Source organism: Pleurodeles waltl, chromosome 2_2, assembly GCF_031143425.1.
Source record: "Pleurodeles waltl isolate 20211129_DDA chromosome 2_2, aPleWal1.hap1.20221129, whole genome shotgun sequence".
NCBI lineage: Eukaryota > Metazoa > Chordata > Amphibia > Caudata > Salamandridae > Pleurodeles > Pleurodeles waltl.
Genome location: NC_090439.1, coordinates 296,516,419 through 296,539,826, shown reverse-complemented (window position 1 = coordinate 296,539,826; position 23,408 = coordinate 296,516,419). Strand labels below are relative to the sequence as shown.

At 44.0% G+C, this 23,408-nt stretch overlaps 1 protein-coding gene across 3 annotated transcripts in view; it reads left to right on the top strand.

Annotated features, from left to right (window-relative positions):
• Nucleotides 1-21,025, top strand: part of TBC1D7 (TBC1 domain family member 7) — a 159,722-nt gene extending 138,697 nt beyond the window's left edge. For all 3 annotated transcript variants that reach the window (XM_069219742.1, XM_069219740.1, XM_069219741.1), the window contains 2 exons: nucleotides 5,598-5,727; nucleotides 13,491-21,025. In XM_069219742.1, the coding sequence (XP_069075843.1) occupies nucleotides 5,598-5,727; nucleotides 13,491-13,577 (217 nt within the window). In that variant the 3' untranslated portion in view covers nucleotides 13,578-21,025. The remainder of the gene's footprint in view (nucleotides 1-5,597; nucleotides 5,728-13,490) is intronic.
• The last annotated feature ends 2,383 nt before the right edge of the window (nucleotides 21,026-23,408 follow it).

Sequence of the window (23,408 nt, the reverse complement as noted above, 5' to 3'; positions counted from 1 at the left end):
AAATTGATACTCATTGGGCTGAAGATGAGTTTGCTGAAATAATGCTAAAGCAATTATTCTGGAGAAATTGAGTGACACCACCCCATTTCATTTTATTCTGCTCCAAGCCATTTCTCAATCAGCCCTGTATTCGGTCAGTCTCCAAGCGTGTTATCTTCGGTTTTTGACCCTCCACAACTCCATGGCGTCTAGTAGTATCCACTCATTCTGACAGAGCAGCCCCATCCTGTAACTCAACCCAACCTGCACTTCCATTACCTACGCATGAAACTGCCCACCACCACATGAAGTGGGGAGTGCCCAAACATTATATAATTCAACTGTGAAACCAAGCATTAAGGAAACACAGAGGAGGTAAATGTATAAAGCAGTTTTCTCAGGCATTGTCTCCGTGCGCAAGAAATAACACTCTCAGACATAGCAACCAAAAATGAGACATCATCAACAGCAGTCATCTGAGAATTAGTCGAACTTTGTGCCATCTATATTATTATTTTTTACCCCATCCCACCCAACTAGCCAGGAAGAAGCCATGCTCAAGGCTTCACTCTTCCATTATTGTCTACATCTTTCATCGATAGACTGAGGATCTCCCCAAACCCTCAGGAGCAGCTGCCACTGGTCAAAACCCTTGCTTCTCCCCAGTTAGTAATAGATCATTGTTTCCAACAGTCAGAGTATTGCTGTACACCCAGAGAAGTGGGGGACTTAGCAGTGTTGTCTGAAACACAGTTACCTTTTGAGGCTAGTAGCTATTGCTAGGATTTTCTGATCTAACAGGCTGCCAACTTGCCTGCCAGCTGCACGCTTCTTCCAGAGTTTGGAAAAGTCACATCTTGCTCTCTGTAATAACTCACTGCTGTTCAGAGAACAACAACATACCCATAAGGCCACCTAACTGAGGCTTGGCTTTAGCTGCATCAAAGCTCTGCCTCCACAGAGCCTAAGTAAAGTCCGGAAAGAGATGCCCTCATGTTCTTGCAGCCTTCAGAATATCCTTTCTGTCACAGTAACTTAGAAAATGCGCAATTATTGCTGCCCGGGGCCATCAGGAAGCAGAGTGGGAACCCTTGGGTGCACTCCACTAAATAGAATGCTGACTAGCTTTTGGGTTTCAGAACCATTGATTTTCATCACTCAGCGGGCAGCTTCACATTTGGTCCCTATGCTCTAAAGGCCTGTCCAACCCTGTTCAGCACAACAACATTTATTTTGTGGGGGTGCTGAACAGGACAATCAGACAGTGGCCAATGGGCTGCTCTGACTGGTCAGTGTGTGGACCTCTGTCTTAGACCGAAGCCTGCTTGACAGTGCAACTGTCTGCTTTGCAAAAGACATCTTGGGGACATTCGGAAAGATTCACCGAAAATGCATTCCACCCACTGATTACCATTGGCTTTGTGATTTGTAATTCACATTTGCTTGCTTTCTATTGGCTGGCTTTATTTGTTTTAGGCTGTCCAGCTTGTGTTGATCTCTCCTGAAGAACGTTCCTTATTTACTGGATCCTTCCAAGTGCTTCATTAATGTAAACAGGCCATTAAATCCAGTTCTTCTCTTGTCACATTTGCTGTGCATTCAGAGACAGAGGTCAAATATCAGGATCTGTCTTCCGAGGGATCTCTTCTTCTCTGCCTTCAAAGTGAGAGGATTTATGTGGCCATTTTCCAGCACACAACAAAGTTTAGCTGTGGGTAATGAATAGTACAGTCATTTCCTAGTATATCAGAATTAGAAAAGCACAGCACAAATAAAGCACCATTTCTTTGCAATTAAAATGTGTGGATAAAATAAATATTTTAAAACAAATTTAAAACAAATCAATACATTAGATTATGATATTTCCACACATTATCGTTTTGTGCTATATAGGTTTATCTCTAAAACTGTATGTCTTTGCAAATGCAATGGTACATTGAAAATGAGTCGTCTGTAATGGCAGTGTGCTACCACATCATGCATACTCGACTTTACAACACTCCACTCTACTCTGCACAACCCCTTGCCTCTGCACTCTACTCCTCACCACTCTATGCCAGTTCACTCTGCACCACACCACACTATTCTACAACACTGCACTCTAAGTCACTGCACTCTACTCCATTGCACTCTACTCTGTACCCCTCCACTCTGCGCCACTTCACTGTACGCCACTCTATGCCGCTGCACTCTATCCTGCACCACTCCACCCTTGTTTGCACTACTCCACTCTACTTCACTTCACTCTTCTCTGAAACAATCTTCTGTATGCACTGCACTCAGCATCACTCCGTGCCACTCAACTCTGCGCTACTCCACTTGCTGGACTATATGCCACTACACTCTACTCTCCACCACTCTACTTTATGCCACTGCACTCAACACCCCTCTACTCTAAACCACTGCATTTGATGCCAGTCCACTCTGCACAACTGCACTTTATGCCATGATTCTCTGCTCTCCAAATCTTTACGCCCTTGCACTTTACGCCACTCTGCTCTATGCCACTGCGCTCTACCCCACTCCATTCTACTGTGCACCACTATACTCTATGCCACTACTCTGCACCACTTCCCACCATGCCACTGCACTCTTCGCCACTCTACCCTACAACACTGCACTTGACAACACTCTAAAAAACTTCAGTCTCCTCCACTGAACACTATACCAATCTACTTTGCACCACTGTACTTTATGCCACTGAACTCTATGGCACTGCATTCTTCTCTGCACCACTCTACTCTACACCACCCTGCAGCACTCTACTCTGCACTGCTGCACTCTACTCCACTGGACCCTGCTCTGCACCACTGCACGATACACCACTACACTCTATGCCTGTGCACTGTAAGCCACTCTATTCTACTGTTCACTACTCTTATCCACGCCACTGCTTTCTGTGCCGCTGCAGCACTCCACTGTAGGACACTCTATGCCGCCTTATGGCATATGCTACACCACGCCATTCTCCTCTATGCCACAAGCATTTAGCCATACCGAACAGTAGTCACACTGGTGTACAACAAGGCCAAAACACATTGGCAAAACCAATAGCTCCTCTTTGTCTATGATCGTTAGCCATTTCTGGGTCTGTTTTAGAGTCTGCTAGGCCGGTTTTTGCTATTGCTTTCCCATATATTAAAGCAAACATTGCCTGCAGCAAGCTCAAATCCACACAGTCATCCATACTTTGCAGAACACTTATACCACGTCATTACAAGTTCAAACTGCTCCCCTCGAATTAATAAATGGGGTCACTTTTATTTTGGTGCCCAGATCTATTTTCTGTCTGTCGACCCTGGTGCTGAACCTTCCCTTGCATCTATTTGTTTCACAGTTTTCTTTTTGTTTCAAAATATTATTTTATTGTTTTACAGAACAATACATATCACTTTCAGATGTAGTTAAATGATGTGCAAGTCATGACACATTCCCCACAGGGGTGTATAGCAGGGTATAGCAGTCCTTTCCGACAGCAACAACACAAATCACAGCCACCTGCTCTAGCCTTCGTTATGCTTTATTTAACTTTCTGGAGACACAGTTGTCAGTTCTGCCTTCCCACTTGTCCCAACTCCAGCAACATCACTGACCCTTACTTCCAGTAGCAAGTCAAGTCTCTGGCTGGCCTGTTTAGGCTGTAGAATTCCTCCAAGACCCTCATATTTCCTAAAATGTCCTGAGGCAACCCCTTGCCTTCACAGCTTTCTTAAGTACCTTCAAGTCTCCATTATTCTCAGGGAGTTCCTTTTGCTGTGCCTACCCTTATACATTTTCTTGAAATCATCCCTTGGAAGACTCACCTACAGATTTACAGTCTCAATTTTATGTTCAAACACCATTGTGGCATGTCTTACTGTGGTCAAAACATCCAACATTAAAGGTTTAGAGTCCTGGAAATTAGGGGAAATGTAAGGTAATACATTTATTAGTCAAGGCTTTTTTTTTCTGTAGGAGCATCTTGCCCACTTAACTTCCCATTCTGGTATGTGTGGGAGTTCACTTATATAGAGGGGGGTACCCGTTTGTTCATTAAATGAACGGCAATTTAAGGGGGTGAAGAGACAGGAGAAGGAGGGATGGCATCAAGCCAAAGCTTTTTTGGTTACAGTTTGTGTAGCCTCTTTCCAAAGAATGTCAAATTTCTTTGCATTTGTAACAGAAAGTTTCAGTTCTATTAAGGACACGGAGATGAGGATTATGCTATCACTTTCCATCCTTTATTGAACTCCAGCAGACTTCAACATGAAAATATTACCGAACTAGTTTTCCCATAAAACCACAGGAAAGAACTACAAAAAATTGCCCAATCGCAGTCTGTCCGTTCCATTATAATGCTCCGTTCCTCCTGAATCATCCTCTTTCCATTCCTGCGCCAGCAGAAAGATAAGTACTGTTTCTTCATATTGTTCGAATTTTCTGTTTTGACCTTTCAAACTACGATTGTGCTTGCCTGTTACTTGCTATGTACTGCTGCTGGAACGTGTCTCAATGCTCCTTTGGGGCTGATCCCGGGGCTGCGCAGGTGCGGATACAAATGCAGCCCCCTAGAGGGTGGGTTCATTAGAGACATGCTTCGTGCCTCTCGCGTCTCCACACCTGATTCGCTCTGTCTTTTTTCTGGCTACCGTCAGACACGAAGAGCCCATTGTCTCCTTCCATTTCCCAGGACGCCTGGAAGCCGTAACGCCCCAACAAGGGTCTGTTGTGAGTGAATATTGGAGCGGTGTGACACCGCTGCATACGGGTTTGTATTCCTCCCCTGGGAGTGTAGCTGAGATAGATAGCATAATCCTCGCCTTAGGTCCGGACGTAGAAAGCACAGTTCATCAGTGACCTTTCACATGTGGCTGGTAAGCAGCATACACAAGGAGAAAGGGGATTCCCCTCGTGAAACATCCCATGGAAGGACCTGAATCTCTGAATGCAGGCTGCAGAACTTGTACACTGATCAGTTGTTAAGTGTGCCACATCAGTTAAAGAGATAGAGGATGGGAGTCATCTGCCAGCTACTAATGTGAAGTGGACCAGCGTGTGAGAAAATCCATAAAAAAGGAGAACTTATTAAAAATAAAACATTGTAACTCACGAAATTTCAATTCCAAGAATTACCTTCAGCTGTAGGGCTAGGGCTGACAGAACTAAGCTACTTAAACTACCATAGTTGTTATGTCATTTGGAGAACAGGGATCACTTGTTTGTGATTCAAAAATCATAAATAGCTTTGTACAGTTTTAATCTCAGGCATACGTGTATTTACACTTACTAATATTTGGGAAACTGGCCTAATCCCCCGGTTTGTAAGTATTCATTAACTCTTTGAAGTGTCGTGCTTCTGGGTAAATTGCAAGTTGAATTCATTCCTTTAAAATGAAGTGTGTATGAAATTACCTTGTTGTGATATGCCTTGATGAAGGACAGGTTGAACTTGTGGCAAAACTGTGCAGTGTTTGCTTACTGGTTTCCCACAGCGACAGAGCTTTGCCAAATATGACCTTTGATGTGGGAGTGAATTGACATTTTTTTGTGCCATCATTTTTTCTGTGTTTCAGAAACATCTCAGTGCAATTGGCAGCAGTGTTTTGTAGTGTTTTACATATTTTGAATGTTTTTTATAGGGTGTGGGACAAAGTAATAAGTGGCTCTTGCAAGATCCTGGTGTTTGTTGCTGTTGAAATTTTAGTGAACTTCAAAATGAAACTATTGGGGCTAACCACGGCTGAATCTATTGCTCAGTTTCTGCAAACTGTAAGTACTTCAGTGTGTACTGTGTGTCTTGGCAATGAACTTAAACTACATTGGAAGTGGGTGTAATAAAAATGTTGAGTACTTCACCAGCATGTGTATGTGTTATTGCACGTTCTAAAATAATGGTTTCAATAAGTACAAAGTAGCATGTGTCTTGCTAGTGCGCCCTTGCTAGTTTGGATGCACACAAGGCATTCAATACTGTGGACTTGCTCTTCATTCTCTGTGTGCTGCAGCCATACGGTCTGGGGATGGACTACCTGAAATGGGTAGAGGGCGCCTGTATACAGGCAGTAAAGCTACAGTGAAAGTGGGGCATAGATTGGCAGACAGCTGGGCAGTGGAAAGACGAACACAAAAGGGCTGCCCTTGTCCCTGTTGATTTTTGCTTTGGTGATTGAACCATTGGCACAGGTGATAAGCTTCAGGCATGGGTATGATGGTATACTAGTTAGAGGCAGGTGAGAGATTAAATCCTTCTATGCCAGTGACATCTTACAGACACTCAGAAATCCAGGGGACACATGAAGGGCAGTGGACCACATTACAGGGAGGTGGAGGGGCACTCTGGCTTCCGGCTGAAAGCCGATAAGTTGGCCCTGTACCCTATCGCAGCGAGCCACTTTGTGGTAGAGGACCTCCCCAACATAAGGCTGCAGTCAACCTCAGGCAAGTATTTAGGTAAATACCTGAGCTTCAGTGTGGCGCAGATGCATGACGCAAATGTGGGTGCCCTCTTGTCGGGCCTAGGGTGTAGTGTCCACAAATTGTGAGGTTCCTGATGTTCCTAATAGGGGACACAGCGATCAGTAAAATGATAATGCTGCCTAGAGGGATTTATATCCTGTAGCATAGGTCTATTGGCATACCGGAGGCATGCTTTCTGTAGGCTGGATGGCTTGCTTAGACAGTAATACAGGGGCACTGGTAGCGCCAAGATCCGCTTACTTGTATTGAAGCTTTCATGGGATGGAGGAGATCTTCAGGCACCAAACTTTAGAGCGTACTACTGGGCCTCCCAGCTGCAGCACATTGTCCCTTTGTTTGTCTAGGAGAGTGCGGACCCAGTGGTGCAACTCCTGAGATGCCTCCTGCACCCCACACAGCTACTTGCACTTCCCTTGGTGGCCCATAGGGAACGGGTACATGGCTGCTGCAGATATGGAAGCTTATAGAGGTCTGGGAACGTGTGTCCAAGAGCAGTGGTGCCTACTAATATATGCAACAATCCATCAAATACCCAAAAACACCCCTATTCATAAGAAACATGAGAGAGAGAGTGCGGACCCCTAATCACTGGGATATTTGTATGAGGATGGCAGGTTGATTGAGTATGCAGCCTTCTGTGACAGGTGGCAAGTGGCCAGTAGGTGCTTTTTGGCATGCGCCAGTCTGGCGGCCGCACTGCAACAAGCATGGCCAGGATTCCTGCAGGAGCCGTACACTCATATCTTGAACCAGACACTGCCAGACATGGCTGGCAGTGCAAAACTAATATCACAACTCCATGCGCTGCTGCTTCCACAGATGACTATCCACATTGTTGCACTTAAAGAACAATGGGAAAGTGCCTCGGAGAGGAACTAGGGGATGGTGAATGGGGGAACATTATAGGCAATTGCAGACAAACTACATAATGCTCGGTTGAAGCTGATCCACTACAAATGTGTACACAAAGATTATGTAACAGCGCAATGGTAGCACAAATTAGATTCTTCTAAATTGGGGATATTCCTGAAATGCAACCTGACAGTGGGCACATACATACATATCTGGTTGGAGTGTCCGGGATACAGAAATATTAGAAGGAGGTGATCCCTGCACTTCACAGGGCTTGACACTACGATGCACGGTGCCGTTGTCTTTACTGAGATTGGTGCCCCACTGCAGAAACACTAAAGACATGGACAGGGTGACTGAGCTAGGTCTGGTTGTGGCTAAACAAATGTATAGCACTAAAATGGATCATAAGTAGAATTCCCACTATGCGGTAATGGGTGAGGGACCTGGCCTGATGAGTGTGAGCAGTGTGTGGGGTGAATCACAGACTGATTTTTAGGAACCTTGATCAGGGTGGTATCATGGAAGGGACATGGAGGACATTAGTATACAATGGGTAATGGATGAACCTGATGGGGAAACTGACCCACAACAGGATGTTGAATAGAATGTTAGAGGGAGGTGTGGAAACTTTTTGATATACAAAGATTATGTACCAGTGGCTGTGTGAATGTATGGTGGCATCTACAATGCCAGTAGCCAACTGTTATTTGAACAGTGCTGACTGTGAGCTTAATTGGTGGGGGGAGTGTTATAAGAGGGATGTTATGTCTTATGTTAGAAACAATAAAGATATATTTTTTTAAGTTTGCTGGCTTAAAAGATACAAAATCTATGAGCCCTAATGTATCAAACTAAATGGACGATTTCTGCACCAAAATGCACGGTTTCTAGACTAGAATCTACCTTTCTTCCAAATTTTGTACTAACTCTTTTCAGCAGTTTATGTGGTATTGCTGTTCATTTTTCCTATGGAAGAATGAATAGGGAAAACTTATTTTGCCCCCCGCCCCCATACATTTTCTGCAGCCCGCTTGTCAAATCACCACAAAGCTTTCCAGGAAGGAGCTGAGGTACATAAGACTTTTTTGTGTGAAGATTCATCAAATAGCACTAATGTTATAAGCAATCCAAAAACTTGCTTTTTCTGGGGAAATGTAGTTCTAATTAGAACTCCCCAGTTGCCACCACCACTGGGAAATATATTATTATCTTAAGCTAAATTTTCAAAAGAGATCAATACAGTGAACTTTGGCCTGCATCTGTGAGAAGTTGCCCTCAGCCATTTTTCGCTTCAAGAAGCTTTAGGATAATGTTGGATTCTACCCTGGAGTTTAATCACCAAAGTGACAAAGTCTTGTCTTTATATATATATTCTATGACAAGTCTTTCCTTTTTTAGCTTTTCCACACAGAATCTTGGTGGATAACTCTTTTGTTCAGTCCATTTATTTTTTTGTAATTCTGTCTGTTTAGTAAGAAAAATAATTTACAATTTTTACATGTTCAAATCAGCACAGTAAGATTGATCTTGAATCTCAGAAAATTAGGGAAAACCTCTACCTGCTTCAGTAGCTTTTTGCCATTAAAAGTATTGTATTTAAATCATCTTGCTTTGGTTAAAAGGTGTACTACATTAGGGCCTCAAAGTTTCTTTGTAAGAAATGTTCAAAGCACTCCACTCCATGCTCACACTCTTAAGCACGGATTGTTTTTCAATGCTTAACTTTGGAAACGTGGGGAACAGTAGCCCCATGAAGATTCAACATGAACCCTATTTCTGCAAATTCAAAAAAAAACTTTAAACAGCCGCTCAACAACTGAATAGTCATGTTTTGAATACCTGCTCGGAACATATCTTAATTTGTACCTGCAAGTGATATTTGTACGTTATAAAATACTTTATGATAATAAAACTACTTTTAGTAAAATTGTATCTGGCCATGTTCATTTGGTTAGCGAAGCACAAAGGTTTACATTTAAGTTTATTGGAATGCATTTCAGCTCTCAGAGGTCATAACAAAATTTCCCATAAATTTCCATGATGTGAAAATTCAACACTATGATATTTTGTTCAGGGGGTGTAAATCTTTATGGGGATTTTCCATGTAATTACAGATTAAAAGCACTGAAAGAGTCAATACATCATAGAATACATTTGAAATAATTTGACTCTTTTTAAATAAAATACTGTATGTCATTTTATATTATAGTTCTGGGAATTCTTCTTACTAGCAGACATGTGGAACCAAAATGGGGTGCAGTGTGGGCTCCCCCTTATGCAAATACATTTATTCATCACATTGAAAGCAATTAGGTGTTGGGTAATCATGTGTGGAACCCACAATTGAGAGTTTGGGGACGTTACATTGATGATGTATTTGGTGTCTGTGGAAAAACAATTGAAGAGATAAAACAGTTTGTAGAACACCTGAAAATGTCCGTAACACTTTTAAATGTACTATAGAGAATTTCCAAGAGCAAGATTCTTTTCATGATGCCAAAGTTTTGAAGAAATGTCTGGAATTGAGAACTGATTTACATTTATATAAACTGATAAAACGACATTTTGCATGTATCAGAGATCCACTCTTAAGTCCTTACTGAAAGTTCTACCATTTAGCAAGATGTTGCAAATTAAAAGTATAATCATGGACGAAACAGAATTGAATATACAATTAAATAGAATGAAATTAAACAAATGAATGTTTTTATCAATGCTGCAACAAAGTGGCAAAGAAGAAAGTGGATAAAACATTAAGGCAAAAAGCATTAGAGCATGGTTTACACAAAACAGACTGAGATATTTTCAAGACAAAAAAAATAATATTGGATTGATAAAAAATGATATAAAGTCTAAGGAAACAAAAGTACTTGTCTGTAAAATATTACGGAACATGTCCATGTTTGAATTCTACCTGTTGTGGTAATGTTATAAAAGGTCTAGAGTTAATGCATTCACAAACTGGAAGAAAGTTCTTACTCAAGACTATGCAAGATATGATAGATGCCCTGAAGCGCCCCGTAGCAAATTGCATATTAATCAAACAATGAAAAAAATATAATTCATTTAGATGAGCATAGCTTACACACTAAATGCAAAAATTAATATTGATTGTTGTAAGACAGGTCTTTCAAAATACTCATAGGTATCTCAGGTCCAAGTTCCAGTTTCTTGTGTGTGAGGATGTGAGGCTGTAGCCTTGTGGAGGAAACATAAAAAGACAATGAGAACAACTGGAAGTCTGGTGGATCTACTTTCTAGGCTGTAGACTACCTACTAAATACATCTTCAGGGCTTTCAGGAATGCATTCTGTTTGTTGATTACCATTGGCTTTGTAGTCACACTTTCTGGCTTTCTCTTTGCTGGCTCTGTTTTCTTTATGCTGTCTAGCTTTCGCTGGTCATTCCTGTGGCCCAAACCTTGTTTACCGTATTATTTCACAAACCTACTTTCTATAAACTGGTCTTTAAATTTTGTTCTTATCTTGTCACTTTTGCTGTGCATTCAAAGACAGAGTTCAAATGTAATGCTCTCTCTTCCAGGAACCCTAGTGTTTTTTTTCTTTCTCTGACTTCAAAGTGATAGAATTTATATGACAAACCTCCTGAGTAACCATGTAAGACAAGAAAGGATGTAGGGATGTTTTTTTTTTGTAGCACACAAAAAAGAACTATGCTTGTGGTTCAGAATATATCATAATCAGTTCAAATGAAGCACATGTTTTGTAAGTCTGAAGTGTGGTGGAAAGAAATATTCAAATACGATCAAAGCACATCAATACACTTGGTGATGACATTTGCACACATTATCGTTTGTTTGCAGTAAAACCATATTTTGGTCCTAATGTAATGGTCTTTTCAGTTTAAATGTGTTTCTGTAATGGCAGTGTGCTGCCACACCATAAATACCCCACACTATGCCATTCCACTCTATACCATACCTCTCCATTCTGCGACGCTCTACTCCACTCTAATACCCCTCCATTCTGCGACATGTCATGCCACTTAATTCCATGCCACTCAACTCCATGCTGCTCCAATCTACATCACTCACTCCATGACTCATGCCACTCCATTCTACACATCACATCACTCCACTCTACACCCCCACACTATTTACCCCACTCTAATCTATCCCACTCCATTCCAGTGTACCCCAGTGCACTTTGCTACACTCCACTCTACCCCACTCCACTCCAGTCTATGCTACCCCGGTATACCCACCCCACCCCAATCTATCCCATATCACTCCAGTCTACCCCACTCTAACCCAGTCTACCCCACTGCAACACAATCTACCCCAGTCTAAACCAATCTACCCTATTCCAGTCCACTACATTGCACCACTCTACTACAGTCTACCTCACTCCAGTCTAACACACTCTACTCTACCCCACCCCAATCTACAGCACTCCATTCAAATCTACACTTCTCTGCTCCTATCTTCTCCAGTCTACCCCAATCCACCCCATTCCAATGTACCCCAACCTACTCCACTCCAATCTATCCCGTCCCAGTCCGCTTCACTCCACTCCAGTCTACCCCAGTACAATTTACCCCACTCCAGTTTACCACACTCCGCTCTAAACTCCACTGCAATCTGTCCAACTCCTATCCATTTTATTCTGCCCCACTCCACTTTAATCCAGTCTACCCTACTCCAATCTGCCCCCCCAAATTTACCCCACCCCAGTCTTCCTCAACCGAATCTACCTTACTCCAACCTACCCAAACCTAATCTAACCCTATTGACTATCAACCCCTACTATTCCACTCAAGTTTATCCCACGTCACCCCACTCCACCCCTACCTCACTGCAGTCTACCTCACCACACTCTACTCCAATCCACCATGCTCAACTCCAGCCTACCACACTCCAATCTACCCCACCTCAGTCTACCCACTCAATTCCAATTTACCCGACTCTGCCCCACCCTAATCTACTCCACTACGCTCCAATTTTCCCTTATCTATCTCACTACACTCCAGTCTTTCCAACTCCACTCTGCCCCACCTCTCTCCAATCTACCCCACTTCACTCTTCTCCATTCCACCCTAATCTATGCCACTACTCCCATTCTACGGCACTCCATCCTAATCTACCCCCTCTACACTCCAATCTACTACTCTTCACTCCAGTCTACTCTTCCTCATTCCAATCTACCCACTCAAATCCAATTTACCTCAAGCCACTGCACTCTATTGGTCCCCAATCTACCCCTCTTCACTTCAGTCCACCCCAGTGTATCTCACTCCACTCTACCCCACTCCATTCATCCCTCTCAAATCATCCCTCATCAATCTACAGACTCATTCCAATCTATCCTTCTATGTTCCACCCAATCTGCTCCACTCAATCCTAATGTACCCCACTTCAGTCTACCCTGGTCCAATCCACTTTTCTCCAATCTATCTCCCTCCACTCCAATTTCGACCCCACTCCAATCTATCCAACTCTACTCCCCTCTATTACAATCTACCCAGATCCACTCTACCTTAATCTAGCGCAGTCCAGTCCACCCAATTTACCCCACTCCACTCTCCCCAGTCTATCTCACTCCACTCCAATCTCTCCAACTCCACTCCACCCCAGTGTACCCCATTCCAACCCATCCTATCTACACCACTCCACTCTTCCCCAATCTTCCATACTCCATTCTACTCCACCCACTCCACATCACTCCATCATACCACGTGCCACTCAAATCTACCCCACTTCAAAAAAACAAAACAAAACTACCCCACTTAGGTCCAATCTAACCCACTTCACTCAAATCCACCACCGTCCACCCCACTCCAGTCTACCCTACCCCACCTAACATCAGTAGGACAGGTGTGTGTTGCCTGAGATCAATTGAATCGGTTTTATTGGACTAAAAGGCGATCACTTTGAGAAGGGTGTAGAGCAATTCTGAAATTATGTTTATTTTCCTTCATCATTTCAGCTGTTGTGGTTCACATAGCTGAATGATAAAAGTTCACAGAAATGATTTAGCTAAGATAATGTTTTTTTTTGCATGTTTGTATTTTTTTTAATGTTTTCGTCTTGGTAAAAGTGTACGACAGACTTCAAGAAGATTTAGTGGTTTAAATAGATCTTAATTTTTTAATGTTTGGTTGGTGTAAAACGTTTGGAAAGAAAACATGAAAATTCAAACCTGGTTGTTTATAAAACTTTTTATACATTGTATGATTTTCAGATTCCTCAAGACCACACCGATGCCATTGTTAGCAAAGCTATCGACTTGTGGCACAAACACTGTGGAACACCTGTGAATTCTGCATAAAACCTTCGAAACTACTTACGATTTCACGGCCTGCGATTGATTGCCCTACATTTTTTTTTTTTTTTTGAGTTTATGTATTATATATGATTGTCTTGCTCCTTGTAAATAATGGGTTCTGAAGAAAACATTTGTTAATATGGCAAACCTTTGTAAATAGGTGTTTGTACAAAAAGATGGCACTCAGTTGTCAGATTTCATGGCTTTGTGGCCTCAGGCATTCTCAATTTCTGGTAATGCTTCCGGTTATGGACATACTGTCTGCTAATCAGTCTATCTATTACCAGTCTGAAAACTCTTTATTTGAATGAATGTATCTAACTGTCAATTATGCTTCAATAAAGTTTCACAGTACTTGGTATGTATTAAATAAGTCCGTTTTAGGTGAAATGACCGTCTGTGATTGGTAACTGGTTGAACTGGATGCTAGTTTAAGCCACCATCAGTGACAAGGCACCAGGGATTGGCCGTGTCAAATATTGATTCCAGCTAGATTGCAAAGGGCACAGTCCTTTATTGAGTACTGGAGTTGTTTTACCCCAGTTCAGTATCGTAATAAAAATTGCTCAGGACTGTGTGAAACCCCTGCCTCTAGTACTTGGGCCCGCATGGTTGCTCCTTTTGCTTATCTAGATATTTCTGTTGCTCGATCATTTATTATGAAGCAGGGGTGTAGTCTAGGCTCCCCTTATTTTTAAAATTTTGAGTTGAAATGTTAAGATAAATGGTGGCTCAGAAAGCTATTTATACTATATTGAATCATTTGAACAATTTTGGCAGAAGATGGGATATTTATGACAAATGTAATCAATCGTATGGTGCCATCATTTTTATATTTCGTATTCTGAAACTATTTAAAGAAAAATAACAATCCCTGCTAAATAAACACACTGCGCCTGCATCTAATGGTCATTTTGCATCCTTTTGAGTGCCACTGACTGGTGGGTGAACTCGAGCTGCAAAAAATAGTTGAAATTAAGCACATTTGCAGGCTCTGAGTTAGTCTTTAGAGAGGCGGCCTGATAGCAAACATAGATCCATACTGTCAACAACCTCTTGACAGAACAATAAGCAGCGCAGTTCTTTATCAGAACTATCTGGGTCCATAAAATGTTCCAAGCAAACTGTCTAGGGTAGCAGTCTTGTAAACAAGTAGGCAAACAATGCAAATTAAACAACAGACCTTTCTTTGCCACCCTGGTCTCCCTCTTATGTGGTAGCCGTGATGACGACGGGATCGAATATAGGCGCTGCCTCAGTGACGTAGTTCTTTTCTTTCTGCACCACGTGCTGATCCGGAGAAGAGCTACCCTGGTCACTTTTTGACTGGCCTCAACTCTTTTGTTGAATATTCTGGTGACTTTTGGTGTGTCTATGCTGTCCCCAAAGACCGTGTTCAAGCCTTGCGAGGATTGTCACTGAATGATGTCGGTGACGGATCCGCATCGGGTCTGTTTGAGCTGTCTAGAGCGCGACCGCAACCCGAAGTCGTGCTCCGAGTGCCAGGCCATGCACCCGAAGGCTTTGAGGGAGTGGTCCCTAAAGCTCATGGCAGCCCGGACTCGTCTCCGCATCATTCCCAGTCTCGCTCGAGGGGAAGGTCTCGAGACCGGCAGAGGAGTCATCACCACTCGTCGTCCTCCAAATCATCGGGACATTCAGGTAAGAAGAACAAGAAGTCAAAGAACGCTAGGCATTCTTCAACTTTCTCCCATCGCTGGTTTAACGCGATGCAGGAAGAACGTCGATGCTCTATGCTTCCGTCTGTGGAGCTGCTACTGGGTCCGCTCCGCGCCTCCCTGAATTTCCAGGAGCCAGAGCGACCCCTGCCCAGCTAAAAGAATTTTATGAGGCCATGCGCCTCATATTTGGGCATTCCAACCCCTCTACAGCGCCATCAGAGCCGGGGGGCTTCGAAGGGGGCCCTTTTAGGTTTTGCGCCAGGAGCTCCGGCTCTGGCCACCGAAGGTCCCTTCGATTCCGCGTCAGTGCCGGTCATACCACTGAGACCTTCCCCGGCGCCGGCGAAGTCATCGAAGCTCCTGATGTTGGTTGGGCCCATAATTGACGATGACCCGATCCCAATCCCTGACGACCTGGAGCCAGAACGGCATTGGTCGACTCCGATTTCGATGAGACCTAGCCACCCCAGGTCAAGTTCAGACCCTTTTTTCTTTGGGTAGGAATATGAGGAAGAATTGGAGGGGTCACTCAACCCTTATGAATACCAGCATGATGAAAATATGGACTGGGCTCAGGAATTGGGCGACGCCAGCAGTCTTGATACCTTCTCAGACACTGGCATGCTGTCTTCGCCTACCTTGGCTACAGCGGAGGGAGCTTCTTATTCCATGGTGGTCAGTAGAGAACGGCTGAGGTCCTCGGCCTTGAGCTGCCTACTGTTGCAGTCCGGACTTCTCCTGACGGAGGTGCTTCATCACGAAGCCGCTGCTTCAGAACCTCTCCTTCCATTTAACAAAGCCCTCACTGATGTTTTACTGGGTACCTGGTCCAAACGCAGCACAGGGCTCCTGTGAATAGGACAATCATTCGCCACCCTCGACCCATCCCGAATGACCCTAAATTCCTTGCTCAATACACCACGCCTCAGGGATTGGTCATTTAGGCATCCTCGTCATCTGGCGCATTCCCTTGGCTCCCCCAGATAGGGAATGAAAATGGCTGGATAATCTTGGGAAGAAGATGTTCCTTCCTCCAGTCTGGCGTTGTGGTCAGTGAACACTGCATGCCTTTTGGGCTGTTATACCCACTCCTTGTGGGACACTGTCGCACAAGTTCTGCTGCAGATCCCGGAGGAGGCCCATGCGATCGTCTCCCAGGCTGTTGCCAATGGGAGAGATGCGGCCAAGTTCACCATAAAATGTGGGCTGGACACAACCGACTCTCTGGGCAGATCTGTTGCGTCGACTGTGGCATTACGACGCCATGTCTGGTTAAGAACTTCTATTTTTCGGGTGATATCCTACAGACCATCCTGGACATGCCATTTGATGGCGCTTATCTCTTCAGAGATAAGGCAGACTTGGCACTGGAGAGTTTCAAAGACTCCCAGGCTGTGGCTCGGTCGCTTGGACTTTCCACTGCCCCTCGGCCCCACCAGTCTGCCTTTTGCCCCTTTCGTGGCCATGGAAGGGGCTTCCTGTTGTGTGAACTCCCTAGCCATTGTGCCACGCATGCTGTGCAGCCCCTGCGCGGCCAGGGATGCTGAATCCCACGGCCTTGTGGGACAAAGAACCAGAGGTCTGCCCAGTCCACCCCGCCCTGGCTGCAGCCTCCAAAACTTCCTAGTCTGTCCCCCATCTCAGACCAGTTGGTGGCAGGATAAGCCATCACCTGCCCCATTAAGAATCCATCACAACGGACAGGTGGGTTTTGCAGATCGGCCGAAGGGGCTACTCCCTTCCCTTCGAGACTTCTCCTCCGGCCATGTCTCCATCATTTGGCCCTCTAATGGAGCATCATTTGGTGCTTCTCTGCGAGGAAGTTACAGTTTTTTTGGCCAAGGGGGCCATAAGAGGGTTCCTGCGCCAGAAGTTGGCTATGGTTGCTATTCCCGCTACATTCAGGTGCCCAAGGAGGACAGGGGCCTGTGTCCTATCCTTGACCTCAGAACCTTCAATCTCTTCCTCAGGAAGGAGAAGTTCAAAATGCTCACCTTGGCTTAGGTCCTTTCTTCCTTGGACCCAGGAGACTGGATAGTGGTGTTGGACTTGCAAGATGCTTAATTTCATATCCTTGTCTTGCCTGCCCACAGACGTTACCTACGATTCTTGGTGGGTCACAAGCACTTTCAGTTTACCATGCTCCCCTTCAGCCTTACCAGCGCCCCTCGGGTGTTCACGAAAGTGATGGCGGTGGTCACTGCTCATGTGCGCAGGTTGGGAATTTCATTTTTTCCCTACCTTGACGACTGGCTGTTGAAGGCAGACACGCCCCCAGATAGTCGTCTCCCACCTTCAGACTACAGAGAACCTTCTGCATTCGTTGGGGTACACTATACACATGCCGAAGTCACACTTGACTCCCTCTCAGACACTTCCTTTCATCTGAGCCATTCCGGACACAGTGCAGTTTCGGGCCTATCCTCCCTATCAACGAGTTCGGGATATTTGGGCTATGATTCCGATGTTTCAGCCTCTATCCCGGGTTTCGGTGAGAATGACTGAGGCTGCTGTGCCTCATGGGCTCCTGCATCCTATTAGTACCAAATGCCAGATGGCATATGCAGGCTCTGCATTGGTACCTGTAGTTCCTGTGGGCGCAGCACCAGGGGAATCTCAACGCCATGGTCCAGATCTCAGAGGGGACTGTGAAAGATCTGCAGTGGTGGCTTTAGATTCAGGATTGGGTCAACGGCAGATCCCTCTCCCTTCCATGTGGGGTGGCCACATAGTAGAGGTGCAGATCAGAGATCTTTGGTCTCCGGTGGAGTCTGAACTCCACATCAATGTTTTGGAGCTCCTGGCGATTCGACTTGTATTGAAAACATTCCTTTCCTCTCTCAAAATGAAGGCGGTGCAGGGATTCATGACAACACCACCGCCATGTGGTACTGCAACAAACAGGTCGGAGTGGGGTCGTGGACCCTTTGTCAAGAGGCTCTTCAACTTTGGACATGGCTGGAACATCAGGGCATTTCCCTGGTGGTTCAACATCTGGCGGGCTCTCTGAACGCCAGAGCAAGCAAAATCAGTCGTCGATGCATAGTCGATCACGAATGGCGTCTCTATCCGGAGGTGGTGCAAGCTCTCTTTCAACAGTGGGGAGAGCCTTGGATAGATCTGTTCGCCTTCGCAGAGAACGCGCAATGTCTGCTGTTTTGCGTGTTGGAGTTTCCAAGGCGGTTCTCGCTCGGGGAAGCCTTTCGTCTTGAGTGGGGCTCAGGCCTCCTGTATGCCTTCCCACCGATACCACTTCTGCCCAGAGTTCTCAAGAAAATCAAGAATGACCAGTCCGAAGTCATTGTTATGTCTCTGGACGGAGCACGAAGAGTTTGGTACCCAGAGCTACTGAGCACGGCCATGGATCCTCCAATAAGACTGCCTCTTTGGGAGGATCTTCTGTCGCAACAGCAGGGGATGGTTCTTCACCCGATCCTGTCCAGACTCTGCCTTCTTGCGTGGTGATTGATCAGCAGCAGTTGAAGGCTTTTGACCTTCCGCCCAAAGAATGCGATGTTATCTTGGCAGCCAGGCATCCCTCCACCAAACGGTATACACCTGTTGTTGGCACAGATCTGTGGCATGGTGCACGGACAAATCCGTTGATCCTCTCTCTGCCCCTCTTTCTGAGGTTCTTTTATTCATTCTTTCATTAGCCAGTCAAGGTTCTGCTTTGGGCACTCTTAAAGGCTACTTATCAGCTATCTCGGATTTTCTTAAATTGCCAGGTCAACCTTCTCTTTACAAATCCCGTATTGTAGGTAGATTTCTTGAAGGTCTAACCCACTTGTATCCTCCCACTCCATTTATCATGTCTCAGTGGGATCTTAATCTTGTCCTCACTTATTTGATGTGTGCTCCATTTGAGCCATTACACAATTGTCCCTTGTGGCTCCTTTCCCTCAAGACTGTCTTCCTAGTGGCTACCACGTCTGCTTGCAGAGTGAGTGAGCTTCAGGCTCTTTCTTCTAAGCCTCCATTCTTGTCTGTACATCCTGAAAAGGTAGTGCTACGCACAAGGGCCTCCTTTCTTCCCAAGGTTGTAATGCCTTTTCATGTAGGCCAATCCATCACTTTGCCTACTTTTTACACACCCCACATCCTTCTTATGAGGAGAGACTCCACCGTCTGGATCCAAAAAGAGCGTTGGCGTTCTAACTTGATAACACTAAATATTTGCGGGTGGACGATCAACTCTTTGTTGGGTATGTGGGTGCGGAGAAAGGGAAGGCAGTGCAGAAGCGTACCATCTCACGATGGGTGCTTCTCTGCATCAAAATGTGCTACGCTTTGGCGAAGAAGCAACCTTCAGAGGGTTTGCGTGCTCATGCAACTAGAGCAACTGCTGCTAGCACAGCGTTGGCACGCAGAGTTTCTGTCCTGGACATCTGCTAGGCAGCAACGTGGGCATCATTGCACACATTTACCAAACATTACTGCCTGGACAGTCAGGTCTGCAGAGACGGCTACTTTGGTCGTTCAGTCCTGCAGGGCTTTTTAGTATGATTTTGGTTCGCAGCCCACCTCTGAAGATGGCATTGCTTGGGTATCTATTCTAAGGTAAGGAATCTGCAACTAGAAGTCTCTATCAAATGAACAAGTTACTTACATTCAGTAACGATTTATCTAGTAGATACCTAATTTCTTTCTAAAAGACTAGTAGATTTAAATTTTTATAAATCAGGCTTCAGATCAGTAATGTTCTTTGTGTATTTTAAGAAGTTCATACTCTTGTCAGGATATATGTGCAGCAATGCTGAACGTTCATCATCTTTCAGACTTCGCCTTTATCTGCAAGTAAAATGTCTAATGGTAATTGATTTTGCAAAACCATTACTTTAACAGCTAGTAGTTCTGTGTTAACCACTAATAAGCTCCAGAAGTACTGGTTACTAATTTTCCACTACAGTTTAAACCTTTCTTATCTTTTCATCATTTAAAATTACTTCTACTGGTGGAAAAAGTGCACAAAAATATCTCCAAGTAATAGTATCCCTTCACTAATACTACCTGTATACCTGTTTGCTGGTGTTGTCAATTCATCTACACTATATTCATGATACATTTTTGGATCTAAGTTAGATAGCAAATATTCTCCCATTCAGGAGGTAATCTGACATAAGCCTCTTGTCCACAAATGAACTAAACTCCCAGAATAACTGTTTCTTCTTATAGAATTTGCCATGAACCTCCTGATAATTCAAATGTGTGTTCACAATTCCCATTCCCTACAAGTTTTTTCCTAGGTTGGCTTCTAAACATATATTTTCCGCTTTTGTCTTCTGTCTGATGTCAAATTAGGAAGAATCGTTTTCTATCTGAATGCCTCTCCTTTCTTCGAAACATTTTTAAAAACAGGTTCATTTTTGCTATATAAAATGTGTGACCTTTTCTTCCCTAACATCAGGATAAATGTCTTTGCTAATGGTCTAATTAAACAAGTCAAGTTGTTTTCATATGCCTTAACAGTGTTTATAGTAAGGAAAGGTCTAAAGTAATGCCAAGCTGTTTACATTTCTTTTTCCTGTTGATGTAAATTCATACTCTTCTGTAAAGATACTTTGAAAGAATCATGTCAAAGTTTGGAATAATAGTATTCAATGTGTTCTTGCCTATACATCGAACTAAGCAAAATACTACATGTAATGGCACATGACAAAGCTATGTGATGCTATGTCACCTCCTCTGTAGCTAATGAAGGTAAGTCCTTTGCATGTAAAGCTTGTGTGTGTTCTTGAACTAACATAGAATAAACATTTGTTGAGTAATCTTTCACATACTGTACAAATGAAGCTTTCAGATTTTCCTCATTAATTACGTGTGCAGATGTCATGTTAATAGATTCAAATATAGATTTCTCCTTCTCTGGTGTGAAGTGTATCACTAACAATGCTATGGCTTCTAATTCTACTACTAAAAATGTAATGCCCATAATAATCTTGCATCAAGCTCTAGTTAGGAAACACGTTTGTCTAAAGTCCGTTTGTTTTCAAACAGAAAGTGCAACAGCAAAAATGTTAATAATTTGTTTTCAAAGTTGATTGTTGCACAAACAGCCTTTCAATGTTTCTACTTTTTCTTTTAGTTCACTTAGCTCTTTAATCTTTATTTACAGCAATCTTCGTATAGTCATCTTTAACCTTACTCTGTATTATAAAATGTTATCCCTACTCTTCTGCTGCAGCCTAAGACCTAGAGACATCTTAATTCTTATTGTTTAGTAATTTATCAGTTTTTATTATAGTCTGTTGCATTTTTCATTCTATAAAGTTTTTCAGGCAACTTTTGTTTCTTTCAGAAATATTTTTCTGGAGCTTTTCACAATTACAGACTCAATATGACATCAGGGTAGTTCATACAGCTCTGTACTTAAATCAAGCACATTTTATATTGGCCATTCATCGTTGTAAGTGATTGTTCTTGATCCAGTATCTGTTCTTTCACCTGGATCTTCTTGTTGTTCTGGTGATTTCTCAACTGTCACTTCAGGTTGAGCTTTTGTTCCTTTTTCTTCTTCAAAAACTTCAGTGCCATTTACTGGGATTTCAGTATTCTGGATTGATGCAACTGTCTGTATTTCTTTTTCCCTGTCTCTTCCCTGCTGTTGTGCCTCCTGCAGTATTTTTAGGTCTTGGCTCTAAACGGCGTGCATGCTCTGTCTTAAACCAAGACATGCTATATCTACTTCATGGGCTTCAGCCGGCCCATCAGCTTCCCATTTGCTGGCTCCCTAGTCGCACCATTATGCGTTCTTCCCAGTTGTTCATGACTTGCATACATCAAGGGTCTTCCAGGGTTTAGCGCTCCCCGAGAGCACCGAGCAGTTACTCCTAAACCTACGCAGCGGCCCTTTAATGGCATTGTTTCGGGACTCTTTTTCATTTCTTGAAGAGCGCTTTTCACGAACTCTCCTATTTTTACATGCACCATTCTCAGTGACCCCAGAGCACTTACACCCGCAGTGCGACTATCTTTGGGGTCCAAATACCGGTGCAGTTTTGTTGCAGCTCTGCCCCATCCAAGCTCCACCCTAAGTACTTAAGCAGCGAAGGACGTGGGCCGCTGGTTACTCACACTCGCACCCACCCTCCCGTTCACTACCCACACTGCCCTTCGATTTACCACCCCCTCCTGCCCTCTCATTCACTACCCCCTCCCGCCTTCCAGTTCAACACCCCACCCTCCCTTTCACTACCCCACCAGCCTTCCTGTTCACGAACCCCACCAGGCCTCCTGTTCCCCACCGCCACCTGCCCTCCCGTTCACCACCCTATTGCGAAAGACAGTAGGTTGACCATCGCCGAGACCTATTGGTTTTGCCAGTGCTTGTTCCTTGTTGCTGTGGAACTTGCATTGGTACTGTCACCAGTGCCCTTGGTTCTGGTTCAAAGAACAATATATCTTCATATGGACCTCGGGCTGTGCAATGCAAGCACACAGTTTGGTACTTTGGCACATATAATTGCAGTATTTATGATTAAAATCACCTAGAAGAGGGCCTTTCCACCTTGGCTACTTGGCTTTCTTACGTATTTATTTTTCAGCACCCAGGCACCGTGGCTGAGGTCCTGACAGCTCTTGTTGCAGACTTGCAGTGACAGCTTCAACCTGTCGATAAACAGAATGTGCCACATCAGCCAATCTTTGGCAGTCATCAAGTATCATGTCATCTGTGATGTACACAAGTGCATTTGCAGGTACAGCAGGCAATCTCATTGCATGCCCCATTAAGATTTCATGCAGCGATAATCCTGTCTTCCTGTGAAGGTGTACTTCGAAGACTTGTCAACATCAATGGCAAGGCATCTGGTAATTTCAGGGAAGTGAAGGCACAGACTTTTGCCAATTAGGACTTTATAGTTCCATCAAGCCGCTCAACTATCTCAGATGCTTCTAGATGATAGCTATCATGTAACTTTTGCTCCTTTTGTAATGCTGCACACACCATCTTAAGGAACACATTGAAATTAGCCCAGCAATCTCACTCCAAGTAAAACGGGGGGAATTAACTCACTCAACAGCCTTTTAGCTGCGGTGATACTTTCATTTCTCCATGTCCGGTAGAAATAGAAATATCACTCTAACCAGGACATATCTCAACCCATTACAAACCAGCATCTCAATAAAGTCCATCTGCATCCTGCTGAAGAGA